The sequence below is a fragment of the Ranitomeya imitator genome, chromosome 4, assembly GCF_032444005.1.
Source record: "Ranitomeya imitator isolate aRanImi1 chromosome 4, aRanImi1.pri, whole genome shotgun sequence".
Lineage (NCBI taxonomy): Eukaryota > Metazoa > Chordata > Amphibia > Anura > Dendrobatidae > Ranitomeya > Ranitomeya imitator.
The window spans coordinates 269222923-269238052 of NC_091285.1; the positions used below are offsets into that span (position 1 = coordinate 269222923).

The following is a 15130-nucleotide window of genomic DNA, read 5'->3' on the forward strand; positions in this document are numbered from 1 at the left end:
CTCTCCGCATGTCTACAGAAATACGGTTTTGGAGACAAATTTATTAGAGGGATAGATACACTATATAGGAATCCTAGGGCACGGGTAATTGTGAATAACTCTATCTTTTATTCCTTTACCTTGCATAGGGGAACCCGTCAGGGATGTCCTTTGTCCCCGGCTCTCTTTGCCCTCGCGATAGAAGCCTTGGCAATACGCATAAGGTCCTCCACGGATATTAAAGGAATAAATATTGCGGATCGTGTGGATACTATCGGTCTTTATGCTGATGATATGATCATATTTATGGATAAAATAGAAGAAACACTACCACGAGTAATAACGACTATTGATAATTTTAGTAAACTCTCTGGTCTCTATATAAATTGGGATAAGTCTGCTCTGATGCCTCTATCTCATGCTCCGATGCCCTGTCTCAAAAATCTCTCGTCACTACCTGTAATCTCCAGTTTCAAATATCTAGGAATTCATATGTCTCAATATAGTCAGCTGGACCTACGACTTAATATTTATCCATTATTAGACCTGGTCAAATCTAAATTTATAACCTGAAGCAAACTCCCTCTCTCCGTTGCAGGTCGCATTAATTTAATTAAAATGATATTGCTCCCCAAATCTAATTATTGTCTCCAACATAGTGCTGTGCCTATACCCAAGTCTTTCTTTGCAAATTTAAACTCCCTAACCACGTCCTTTATATGGGGGAAGACCAGACTCAAACTCAAACTATCTACTCTACAGAGACCGAAAAAGGGGGGTGGGGCAGCCCTACCAGACTTTTATCTATACTATCTTGCCGGGCAGGCTAGGGCGATAAGCAAGTGGATGCCTAGCAACTCCCTACCTAATTCAGAAAGTCATTTAATCCATTCTGCCCGGATTGACTGTCCATTGGGTTTTTTGGAAATGGAGAAAGTCAGTGCTCCCCGTTTGCTGCCATTGCTTCGACAAGCGAGATTAATATGGAGACAAATTAAAAAAGTTATTAAATTTGCAGATATAATAGCCGAAATGCCACTGTGGCATAATAGTTATTTCCCAGAATTACTGAATCACCCATCTACTGAGTTCTGGATCTCATATGGTGTTCTCTCGGTGGGCAATATATATGACCAGGAGGTTTTTGTATCCTTTGAACAATTACGGGATAATTGTTCCGTTATTTACAGCTAAGGTCAGCTTTCCAGTCACATATGCGAAATATGGGTGCAAGTCGAGCAATTTCATCTCTACCCCTTATAGGCATTCTCAAATCACAGGGTCCTCAGGGACTCATTTCCTCTTTATACACATATATATTATCCGTGGGAGATGGGCTCACTATTAACTCTTTAAAGAAGAAATGGGAGGGACTTCTTCCCGATACACTGGGAGAGGAGTGGGAAGATATCCTAGAATCTCCAACTAAAGTTTCTCCCTCAGTTAATAACAGGATGACCCAGCTATATATTATATATCAGACTTATTTGACCCCAACACGACTTTTTAAAATGGGTCACCTCCATACGTCAGACTGCCTACGATGTTACACACGTGGTGCGGATTTTATCCATATGATATGGAGGTGCCCGGTAATTTTTCACTATTGGAAAGAGGTCACGACATTGTTAACATCTTTATTGTCAATCCCTGTCCCACTTGAACCATTGACTTGCTTATTCGGGGTGTGGGATACAGAGACCTGGGATCACCATACTGGGATCTTCCTTCGAGAAACGCTCTTCTTAGCACGAAAGATACTGGCGTTAAGGTGGATGGGTAGCTCCTCCCCGTCTCTCGGAGCTTGGATTGACCTGGTGAACTCGGTTATCCCATATGAAAGAACACTGTACCATAATAGAGGATGCCCAGGTAAATTCGAAAAAATTTGGGGTAGATGGAACTCATCTTATCATACTCTGTAGTCTACGCTGATTAGATATGTACACGGGAGGGAGGGCATGTGGTTTTGGGACATCGTTGCGGAGCAAATTTAAATCTGTTTTTCTTTTGGCGACTTACTACTAATGGTTAAAGTTGTTTAAGTTGTATAGTAGGTATTTTGTAGGTACTAGTGATTCAACATGCACAGTTTATTACTTCTGTGAACTTTGGATATGATGATGTTCTGTAATCATTTGTATCTGACGGTATACTTGATAATGATAAATGTAAATGTGTGCATTGTTTGTTTACTCTGGAATTAATAAACAAATTAAAAAAAAAAAATTCAGGTGACAGTGTCCCTTTAAAGGGAACCTGTCACCCCCAAAATCGAAGGTGAGCTAAGCCCACCAGCATCAGGGGCTTATCTACAGCATTCTGGAATGCTGTAGATAAGCCCCCAATGTTACCTGAAAGATGAGAAAAAGAGGTTAGATTATACTCACCCAGGGGCGGTCCCGGTCCAGTTCTGGTCCGATGGGCGTCGCGGTCCAGGGGCCAGGATGTATCTTTCAGGATACATCGGGGGCTTATCTACAGCATTACAGAATGCTGTAGATAAGCTCCTGATGCTAGTGGGCTTAGCTCACCTTCGATTTTGGGGGTGACAGGTTCCCTTTAATAATATACAAATGACAAAAAAATAAAAACAAAATTTTCGATACATGGCGATTCAATTAGCATAGACTATGAGCGCCTCACACAAAAACACACGCACTTATACACCCTGGTTGCAATCCTTGAGATTATTGGTTGTCTGAGATATGTTTTGCCACACTGAGTGCACTTGAGCAAGCAAATCATCAAGGTCAGCTGCTGACAGCTGCCTTTGCAATTCCCGACCTTTGATGTCCCAGATGTGCTCACAATTTTCAAACTCATTGCTAAGAATTGACAACAATGACAATCAATTAACAATAATTTCCTAATCAAGGTGAAAAATATGCCTTCATTACGGCTCTTTGGTGTTGCAATTTCAATGTTGTGAAGCGGATATAGACAATAAAATCTCTAGAATATAGAGATTAGTAAACATTTCAGTAACTGAGACAACGATTATGTTATGATAATGACCAAGGGCTGATTAGATGCGCAACTGGTGATATGTTCACTAATGAAGTGGAACGCCCACCCAAATAAAAGAGCACATATCCAGATTGAAAAGAGGGGGCGATAACAGGAATGTACCTTGTCCTCTTAGATCATTGAAGGCTGTATGGTAAAAGGCTCTGCTCTTTTTTTCTAATGCCACATCTCCCTTACATACAGATCCAAGAGGTCAAAACTTTCATCCTGGTTCTATCAGACCAGTTCTGTGCCCCCGGTACTTCATCTGAATAGCCTGGTGTGAATTTAAGTCTAAGATTCTGTATGGATGATATGAAAAACTAGAAAACGGATTGGCCTCTCACGTTTGTGGGTTATTGCAAAGCCACAACAACTTTCAATAGGATGTTTGCTACAATCTCCAGGGAAGAGCCCTTTGGTGTTGGCAGAACATACTTCAGCGTAGACATAGTTGTGAAGAAAAGGGGAAAAAAAAATACTTGCAGTGTGAAATTGTCACAATTAGTTAAAGAAAATTTGATCCATACAATGATCACAAAATTAACCTGTATCGGGAAGCATTTCCCTTTCATAGTTCGTATCAGTTATAAAACCTTCGTGCCTTGAAAAAAGAAACTGCTTCCAAGTTTGTGTTACATTTGGAATCAATATATACAATAAAGATTCTTCCCCTACTTCTGTCAGTCATTCTCCTCAAAAGGCAAACGCTGTCTATGAATGCGCGCTCCTGTGTTCTGTTAGGAGAAATAAATAATTCATTTTAAAGGAGCGAGATGAAAAATAAATGTACCCCTTTGAAAATCATGAGCTTTAAGTGGTCCACATTACAAATTCTTCCTCCTGAATCCATGTGGCTGTCCCATTCAGCTGTTGAAACTGGATCTCTCCTGTGAACTTCTGGCCGTGTACCGACATCAATCTATAGCAAAGGTAACAAAATAAAGACACAACAATTAAAGAACTGCAGAACCGAACCTGGCAGTGGAAATGTGTGCTACAGTACACACATACATACAACATATTATATTTAACAATATAAATATTTTGGTTTCATTGGAAATCCTGCAAAAAACTTATTAAAACATTAGCCATCATTTCTCACTAATCTCCACAGCAAATGTAAAAACTGCTGAATGAATGGAAAACAGGGGAACATAGCATCGTAGACTTGCGGTGCTGTGCACCCTGCTGGCAAAAACTCACATGAACTGTAGCATGGGAATTTTTCTGAATATTTTCTCACGCTCGAGTTCATGAGTTTATGCCAGCAGGGGTCGCATCACCACAAGTCTACGATGCTACATTCCCCTGCATTCAATTCATTCCCCAGGTTTTTACAAGCAGGAGCAACAGCTGCATTAGCAGTGCTCCTGGTTGTAAAATTATTTAACCCCTTCAGATGGATTTACAGCGTGGGACATGACTGAGCATCGGAGAGGTATGGGATATTGTTGCTTTTTTCTTTTTTTTCTTTTACAGAACAAGAGTCTTCAGGTGAATTAAGCGTACAATAAAGATTTTACAACCTCATGTGTGTTTTTATTTCATTAAAACACTATTTTTCATGTGTGTGTATTATTAACCCTTTACTACTATTGGATTAATAATGGATAGGTGTCTTATTGACATCTCTCCATTATTAACCAGGCTTAATGTCACTAGCAAGGTGACATTAACCCTTTATTACCCCATATCGCACCGCTACAGGGGAGTGGGAAGAGAGAGGCTAAGTACCAGAATAGGCGCATCTTACAGATGTGCTTTTTCTGGGGTGGCTGGGGGTAGATGCTTTTAGCCGGGGGGGGGGGAGCAATATACATGGTCCCTCTCTAGGCTAATAATATCTGCCCTCAGTCACTGGCTTTCCCACTCTGGCGGAGAAAATTACGCAGGAGCCCACGCCAGTTTTCTCCGTGATTTAACCCTTTATTTTAACAGCTAGAGCCCCCAAATTTTGCACACACACTTTACTAACATCATTAGTGAGGAATATGTAAAAAAAAATAAGGGATATGAAATTGTTTTGTGTATGTAAACCATGTCTCATATCCTGTTGGGTTTGCTAAGGAGATAGCAAAAGCGGCAATTGAATTACCGGCCTCTATGCTATCTAGCTCTGCATTAAATATAAATATATATATATGTGTGTGTGTCTCAATGACATTATATATACATATATATATATATATATATATATATATATATATATGTATATATATATATATATATGTATATATATATATATATATATATATATATATATATATATATATATATATATATATATATACATACACATATATATATACACATATACATACACAGTACAGACCAAAAGCTTGGACGCACCTTCTCATTTAAATATTTTTCTGTATTTTCATGACTATGAAAATTGTACATTCACACTGAAGGCATCAGAAGTATGAATTAACACATGTGGAATTATATACTTAGCAAAAAAGTGTGAAACAACTGAAATTATGTCTTATATTCTAGGTTCTTCAAAGTAGCCACCTTTTGCTTTGATGACTGCTTTGCACACTCTTGGCATTCTCTTGATGAGCTTCAAGAGGTAGTCAATGGGAAAGGTCTTCCAACAATCTTGAAGGAGTTCCCAGAGGTGCTTAGCACTTGTTGGCCCTTTTGCCTTCACTCTGCGGTCCAGCTCACCCCAAACCATCTTGATTGGGTTCAGGTCTGGTGACTGTGGAGGCCAGGTCATCTGGCGCAGCACCCCATCACTCTCCTTCTTGGTCAAATAGCCCTTACACAGCCTGGAGGTGTGTTTCGGGTCATTGTCCTGTCGAAAAATAAATGATGGTCCAACTAAACGCAAACCGGATGGAATAGCATGCCGCTGCAAGATGCTGTGGTAGCCATGCTGGTTCAGTATGCCTTCAATTTTGAATAAATCCCCAACAGTGTCAACAGCAAAGCACCCCCACACCATCACACCTCCTCCTCCATGCTTCACGGTGGGAACCAGGCATGTAGAGTCTATCCGTTCACCTTTTCAGAGTCACACAAAGACACGGTGGTTGGAACCAAAGATTTCAAATTTGGACTCATCAGACCAAAGCACAGATTTCCACTGGTCTAATGTCCATTCCTTGTGTTCTTTAGCCCAAAGTAGTCTCTTCTGCTTGTTGTCTGTCCTTAGCAGTGGTTTCCTAGCAGCTATTTTACCATGAAGGCCTGCTGCACATAGTCTCCTCTTAACAGTTGTTGTAGAGATGTGCCTACTGCTAGAACACTGTGTGGCATTGACCTGATCTCTAATCTGAGCTGCTGTTAACCTGCGACTTCTGAGGCTGGTGACTCGGATAAATATATCCTCAAAAGCAGAGGTGACTCTTGGTCTTCCTTTCCTGGGGCGGTCCTCATGTGAGCCAGCTTCTTTGTAGCGCTTGATGGTTTTTGCCACTGCACTTTGGGACACTTTCAAAGTTTTCTCAATTTTTCGGACTGACCTTCATTTCTTAAAGTAATGATGGCCACTCGTTTTTCTTTACTTAGCTGCTTTTTTCTTGCCATAAAACAAATTCTAACAGTCTATTCAGTAGAACTATCAGCTGTGTATCCACCAGACTTCTGCACAACACAACTGATGATCCCAACCCCATTTCTAAGGCAAGAAATCCCACTTATTAAACCTGACAGAGCACACCTGTGAAGTGAAAACCATTCCCGGTGACTACCTCTTGAAGCTCATTAAAAGAATGCCAAGAGTGTGCAAAGCAGTCATCAAAGCAAAAGGTGGCTACTTTGAAGAACCTAGAATATAAGATATAATTTCAGTTGCTTCACACTTTTTCGTTTTAGTATATAATTCCACGTGTTAATTCATAATGCCTTCAGTGTGAATGTACAATTTTCATTGTCTTGAAAATACAGAAAAATCTTTAAGTGAGAAGTTGTGTCCAAACTTTTGGTCTGTACTGTGTGTGTGTGTGTATATATATATATATATATATATATATATATATATATATATATATATATATATATATATATATATATATATATATATATATAATTGTCTAAGGGGTACTTCCGTCTTTCTGTCCCGGAAATCCCACGTCGCTGAATGGTCTCGGCAGCTGCCTGTCATGGCTGCCGCGACCAATCAGCGACGGGCACAGTCCAATTAGTCCCTCCCCTGCAGTCAGTGCCCGCCACCCGCTCCAGAATCCCCTCCAGTCACCGCTCACACAGGGTAAATGGCAGCAGTAACGTGCCGCGGTGTAACGCACTCCTTTACCGCTGCTATTAACCCTGTGTGTCCCCAACTATTTACTATTGATGCTGCCTATGCAGCATCAATAGTAAAAATATGTCATGTTAAAAATAATTTTAAAAAAACAAAAACAAAAAACCTGCTATACTCACCATCCGCCGCCTTTCCCACTCCCCGGGACGCTCCGGTGATTTAGTACAGTAGGACTTCAACGGGCCTTCGGAAGGTGAGTACGGTATATGTTTATTTTATATTTTAAGTCTCTATACTACGTGGCTCTGTGCTGTATACTCCGCCGCTGTGCAATATACTACGTGGCAGGGCAATATACTACGTGACTGGCCAATATACTACGTGGCTGTGCAATATACTACGTGGCTCTGTGCTGTATACTCCGTCGCTGTGCAATATACTACGTGACTGGGCAATATACTACGTGGCTAGGCAATATAATACGTGACTGGGCAATATACTACGTGACTGGGCAATATACTACGTGACTGGGCAATATACTATGTGGCTCTGTGCTGTATACTCCGTGACTGGGCAATATACTACGTGACTGGGCAATATACTACGTGACTGGGCAATATACTACGTGGCTGGGCAATATACTACGTGGCTGTGCAATATACTACGTGGCTGGCCAATATACTACGTGGCTGGCCAACATACTCCACCCACTCCGTACAGGCCCGGCCAGAAGCGCTGTAAAGGGGACGGAGTCGGCCGGGACCATGGGCACTGTTGGGCCTACCGCGGCAAAACACCGGGAACTAAATTAGCGGCCGTGGCCAGCCAATACAGGCCCGGCCAGAAGCACTGCCAAGGGGGCGGAGTGGCCATGAGGAAGGCAGAGCCGCCCGGGACCATGGGCGCTGTTGGGCCTAATGCCGCCAAAAACCGGGGACTAAATTTGCGGCCGCGGTCAGTGATGACGGCCGCGGTTATTCATAACGGCTGCGACTGCAGGAAACAGCGCAGCACATGCGGCGGTGACAGCTGCGGACGGAAGGTGAGTATATACTCTGTGGCAGTGCTATATACTACATCGCTGTGCAATACACTACTTGGCTATTCAATATACTACGTGTCTGTGCTATATACTACGTGGGCTGTGCTGTATACTACGTGGCTCTGTGCTGTATACTATGTGGCTGGGCAATATACTACGTGGGCTGTGCAATATACTATGTGTCTGTGCTATATACTATGTGGCTCTGTGCTGTATACTACGTGGGTTGTGCAATATACTATGTGGACTTGCATATTCTAGAATACCCGATGCGTTAGAATCGGGCCACCATCAAGTGTGTATATATATATGTGTATATATACATATATATATATATATATATATATATATATATATATATATATATATATATATATACACACACACACACTGCGTGCAGAATTATTAGGCAAGTTGTATTTTAGAGGATTATTTTTATTATTGATCAACAACTATGTTCTCAATCAACCCAAAAGACTCGTAAATATCAAAGCTTAATATTTTTGGAAGTTGGAGTGGGTTATTTTAAGATTTGGCTATCTTAGGATGATATCTGTTTGTGCAGGTAACGATTACCGTGCAGAATTATTAGGCAACTTAATAAAAAACCAAATATATCCCCATCTCACTTGTTTATTTTCACCAGGTAAACCAATATAACTGCACAAAATTTAGAAATAAACATTTCTAACATGCAAAAACAAAACCCCAAAAAATTAGTGACCAAAATAGCCACCTTTATTTATGATGACACTAACAGCCTTCCATCCATAGAATCTTTCAGTTGCTTGATCTGTTTACGATCAACATTGCGTGCAGCAGCCACCACAGCCTCCCAGACACTGTTCCGAGAGGTGTACTGTTTTCCTTCAATGTAGATCTCACATTTTATGAGGGACCACAGGTTCTCTATGGGGTTGAGATTAGGTGAACAAGGGGGCCATGTCATTATTTTTTCTTCTTTGAGACCTTTACTGTCCAGCCACTCTGTGGAGTAGTTGGAGGCATCTGATGGAGCATTGTCCTGCATGAAAATCATGTTTTTTTTGAACGATACCGACTTCTTCCTGTACCACTGCTTGAAGAAGTCTTCCAGAAACTGACAGTAGGTCTGGGAGTTGAGCTTCACTCCATCCTCAACCCGAAAAGGTACCACAAGTTCATCTTTGATGAACCTGTCCCCTCCATACATCTGTGACCTCGCCTCCCGGTACTTTCCTGCAAGCAATCTCCGATCCTCACAAGATCTCCTTCTCTACTCCCCTCTTACCTCTCCTCTTCACACAATCGCATACAAGATTTCTCTCACGCATCACCCCTACTCTGGAACTCTCTACCACAACATATCAGACTCTCGCCTACCATCGAAACATTCAAAAGGAACCTGAAGACATACCTCTTCCGGCAAGCCTACAACCTGCAGTAACCACCGATCGACCAAGCCACTGCACGACCAGCTCTATCCTCACCTACTGTATCTTCACCCATCCCTTGTAGATTGTGAGCCCTCACGGGCAGGGTCCTCTCTCCTCCTGTACCAGTTGTGACTTGTATTGTTCAAGATTACAACATTATTGTACCTGTTTTTTTTATGTATACCCCTCCTCACATGTAAAGCGCCATAGAATAAATGGCGCTATAATAATAAATAATAATACCAGCCCATACCAGTACCCCACCTCCACCTTGCTGGCGTCTGAGTCGGAGTAGAGCTCTCTGCCCTTTACTGATCCAGGCTCTGGCACATCAAGAGTCACTCTCATTTCATCAGTCCATAAAACCTTTGAAAAGTCAGTCTTAAGGTATTTCTTTGCCCAGTCTTGACATTTTATCTTATGTTTCTTGTTCAAAGGTGGTCGTTTTTCAGCCTTCCTTACCTTGGCCATGTCCCTGAGTATGCACACCTTGTGCTTTTTGTTACTTCAGTAACGTTGCAGCTCTGAAATATGGCAAAACTGGTGGCAAATGACATCTTGGCAGCTTCACGCTTGATTTTCCTCAATTCATTGGCAGTTATTTTGTGCCTTTTTTGCCCAACACGCTTCTTGCGACCCTGTTGGCTATTTGCCATGAAACGCTTGATTGTTCGGTGATCACGCTTCAAAAGTTTGGCAATTTCAAGACTGCTGCATCCCTCTGCAAGACATCTGGACTTTTCAGAGCCTGTCAAATCTCTCTTCTGACCCATTTTGCCAAAGGAAAGGAAGTTGCCTAATAATTAAGCACACCTTACATAGGGTTTTGATGTCATTGGACAACACCTCTCCTCATTACAGAGATGCACATCACCTGATTTACTTAATTTGTAGTTGGCTCTCAAGGCTGAACAGCTTGGAGTAGGACAACATGTATAAAAAGTATCATGTGATCCAAAAAACAACTTGCCTAATAATACTGCACGCAGTGTGTGTATATATATATACACACATACACACACACACTAGATGGTGGCCTGACTCTAATGCATCGGGTATTCTAGAATATGTATGTATGCATATAGCAGCCACATAGTATATAGCACAGGACACGTACCAAACAGTATGTAACACAGCCCACGCAGTATATAACATTGCCCACATAGTATATAACACTGCCCACGTAGTATATAGCTGCCACGCAGAGCAAAGTATTGCACTGCGCAGGACCTCTTTGACCTTTCCCGGCGCCTGCGCACTGCAGTACTTTGCTCTGCCCTCAACAGGGCAGATAAAGTACGCCTGCGCAGGAGCTGCAACAGGAAGCAAGGAAGAGGACGTCATCGCATGAAGATGAGAGGCACTGGACCCGGACCGTGACGCCCATAGGACCCGGACCGGACCGCCCTTGGGTGAGTATAATCTAACTTGTTTTCCTTACCTTTCAGGTTACATTGGGGGTCTATCTACCTATTTTTGGCCGCAGCTTATAGGCCAAAAATAGGGTGAAAGATTCCCTTTCATTGGACAGGTCGTTACATCTATAGATATATATGGAATATATCTATAAAGATCATTATATAATATAAATATCTATACGGTATATATATATCTAGATATTTAAATAGGGAGGTGTACATACATACATTCATACACATATCTCCACTAGACGACGCCCCCAGCGGAGTGAGATATGATAGGCTGAAGTTTATGACCAACACAGAGGCAATTGATAGTCCTCTTAGTTACCATAGCAAGCATAGGAAGCTAGCGATCGCACTAGGGAAATGCCAATGGACTGACAGACAGAGCCATCTTTCTTTGTCAAACTCCACACTTGCCACTCTCACTACTGTCAGCACCCTATGAGGGGTTAAACTGTTGCGATCCGACCTATGTGTGGTCTATGTGGGAACCAGTTAGCAAAGCTTGGTCTCAACGCATAGAAGAGGGTCGGCCGGATTCGATGGTACCAAACCCGCCTCCCTGGGACCATCCACTAAAGAGTCAGGACCCATCTTCGGTTTTGGAGTTTTTAGCTGCTAGAGGCAAGGAAAAGGGATTTAGGTTCAGCCCAGCGGGCAGGAGGGGAGTGACCCAATGGCTAGTGTAAGGCCATGTGGCCTCTCTGTTATGCTTGCGGTTCACTTCGAAAGTGGGGACCACGTAGAGTAATGTGCTGTGAAGGAACTAGGAGCCAGCTGGCTGCCTATGCCCCCTCCGACCCAGCACACACAGTCGTACATCAAACTGTTAATTGACGTGATCCATCTGCTTATATCTTTTGCACTACAACTATTTGCATATCTAACCATTATATATGTATAACCATGATGTACATAGAGTATTGTCTAGTGTGCCCTTAAGTAGATTAAATATATCATTTAACCTTGGGCTGCTTTTTTCTCTCGATCCACAATTCTGTGTCTCAGTTTAACCTTCCACGCTACCGGGGTTGGTTTCTAATCCGATATAATCCTGTTTACGGACTGGCTTATATCTAACAAGGAACTGGTGGCAGTCCTATCAGGCTGACCAAGTGCTGTTTCACTGGTGCTAGTGAAAGGGGCATCTCGGCCTGTCAGGGTTGCGAGTGTCAGTGACAGTGTGGGCCACATCTGCTCACTCCCCATGCCTCCCTGGGTCCATGTATGCAAAACCAATACTTATAATTAGTGATGAGCAAATATACTAGTTACTCAAGATTTCCTAAGCACTCTCGGGTGACGACCGAGTATTTTTTAGTGCTCAGAGATTTAGTTTTCCTCACCTGAGCTGAATAATTTACATCTCTTAGCCAGCTTGATTACATGTGGGGATTCCCTAGCAACCAGGCAACCCCCACATGTACGTATGCTGGCAAACAGATGTAAATCATTCAGCTGCGGCGATGAAAACTAAATCTCAGAGCACTAAAAAAATACTCGGAGGTCACCCGAGCGTGCTCGGGAAATCTCGAGTAACGAGTATATTCGCTCATCACTAATTATACTGCAATATTCTAGCAGTGTCATTTGTTTCATGCCAGCTCTGTAGCAGCTCCCCAGTCTGACCACAAGTCCAAAACGTGTTCTCCTGTGACACAGGAAGTTTGTCACTGACTTTCATCAACTTGAGGATAACATCAACATTTAAAAAAAAAAATCCCCCCTGGCAGCAATCACGTTCACTCTTGTTCCTCTTCATTCCCCCCATGCACACAAAGATATAATTTCTGTATTTTTTTTTATATAAAGGGAACAGTGATATTGTAGAAGAGTCCATACAATGATTAGCTGCAGAAGTACAACACTCCACTTATTCATACTGCACATTTACAATATCTGAGTGGTGTATGTAGTATCTCCAGTAAATTGGATGCAGCTTCAGTCCATCTACCTTGCATGCAGCTTTTAAAAACAGACAAGGAGAAATCCATCACACCCAGGAGACAGGGAAGATAGCTGAGGATGCATCATATACAGGTCCTTCTCAAAAAATTAGCATATAGTGTTAAATTTCATTATTTACCATAATGTAATGATTACAATTAAACTTTCATATATTATAGATTCATTATCCACCAACTGAAATTTGTCAGGTCTTTTATTGTTTTAATACTGATGATTTTGGCATACAACTCCTGATAACCCAAAAAACCTGTCTCAATAAATTAGCATATTTCACCCATCCAATCAAATAAAAGTGTTTTTTAATAACAAACAAAAAAACCAACAAATAATAATGTTCAGTTATGCACTCAATACTTGGTCAGGAATCCTTTGGCAGAAATGACTGCTTCAATGCGGCGTGGCATGGAGGCAATCAGCATGTGACACTGCTGAGATGTTATGGAGGCCCAGGATGCTTCAATAGCGGCCTTAAGCTCATCCAGAGTGTTGGGTCTTGCGTCTCTCAACTTTCTCTTCACAATATCCCACAGATTCTCTATGGGGTTCAGGTCAGGAGAGTTGGCAGGCCAATTGAGCACAGTAATACCATGGTCAGTAAACCATTTACCAGTGGTTTTGGCACTGTGAGCAGGTGCCAGGTCGTGCTGAAAAATGAAATCTTCATCTCCATAAAGCATTTCAGCCGATGGAAGCATGAAGTGCTCCAAAATCTCCTGATAGCTAGCTGCATTGACCCTGCCCTTGATGAAACACAGTGGACCAACACCAGCAGCTGACATGGCACCCCACACCATCACTGACTGTGGGTACTTGACACTGGACTTCAGGCATTTTGGCATTTCCTTCTCCCCAGTCTTCCTCCAGACTCTGGCACCTTGATTTCCGAATGACATGCAAAATTTGCTTTCATCAGAAAAAAGTACTTGGGACCACTTAGCAACAGTCCAGTGCTGCTTCTCTGTAGCTCAAAAGTGGCTTTACCTGGGGAATGCGGCACCTGTAGCCCATTTCCTGCACATGCCTGTGCACGGTGGCTCTGGATGTTTCCACACCAGACTCAGTCCACTGCTTCCTCAGGTTCCCCAAGGTCTGGAATCGGCCCTTCTCCAAAATCTTCCTCAGGGTCCGGTCTCCTCTTCTCGTTGTACAGCGTTTTCTGCCACATTGTTTCCTTCCAACAGACTTACCATTGAGGTGCCTTGATACAGCACTCTGGGAACAGCCTATTTGTTGAGAAATTTCTTTCTGGGTCTTACCCTCTTGCTTGAGGGTGTCAATGATGGCCTTCTTGACATCTGTCAGGTCGCTAGTCTTACCCATGATGGGGGTTTTGAGTAATGAACCAGGCAGGGAGTTTATAAAAGCCTCAGGTATCTTTTGCATGTGTTTAGAGTTAATTAGTTGATTCAGAAGATTAGGGTAATAGGTCGTTTAAAGAACCTTTTCTTGATATGCTAATTTATTGAGACAGGTTTTTTGGGTTATCAGGAGTTGTATGCCAAAATCATCAGTATTAAAACAATAAAAGACCTGACAAATTTCAGTTGGTGGATAATGAATCTATAATATATGAAAGTTTAATTGTAATCATTACATTATGGTAAATAATGAAATTTAACACTATATGCTAATTTTTTGAGAAGGACCTGTAGAATCTATCACTGCCAGCCTTAGACAGAAGTCAGAATAAAACAAGTGCAATGTGAGGAGACTATGCCACATCTGCAAAGCCAAATGTATCCTGGAGAATGCAGTCTGTCTTAAGACCCTTAAACCCCTCAAGCCTGCTTTCACAATCATGACAAGGCCAAATTTTACAATTCTGACCAATGTCACTTTATGAGTTAATAACAGATGTAAATCATTCAGCTGCGGTAATAAAAACGAAATCTCCGAGCACTAAAAAATACTCGGAGGACCCCCGAACATGCTCGGGAAATCTCGAGTAACGAGTATATTCGCTCATCACTAGTTATAAGTGATTAGACAACTTTATTCTTTGGGTCGGTGTGATTACAGCGATAACAGATTTATATAGTTTTTTATGTTTGGATGCCCTCACACGAAAAAAATAATGCTT

At 41.9% G+C, this 15130-nt stretch overlaps 1 protein-coding gene across 1 annotated transcript in view; it reads right to left on the reverse strand.

The window, feature by feature from the left end:
- The window catches only part of TBC1D15 (TBC1 domain family member 15), a 188127-nt gene that overhangs the window by 58624 nt on the left and 114373 nt on the right, over nt 1–15130 (reverse strand). The window contains exon 8 of the mRNA XM_069764594.1: nt 3782–3910. Within this exon, the coding sequence (XP_069620695.1) occupies nt 3782–3910 (129 nt within the window). The remainder of the gene's footprint in view (nt 1–3781; nt 3911–15130) is intronic.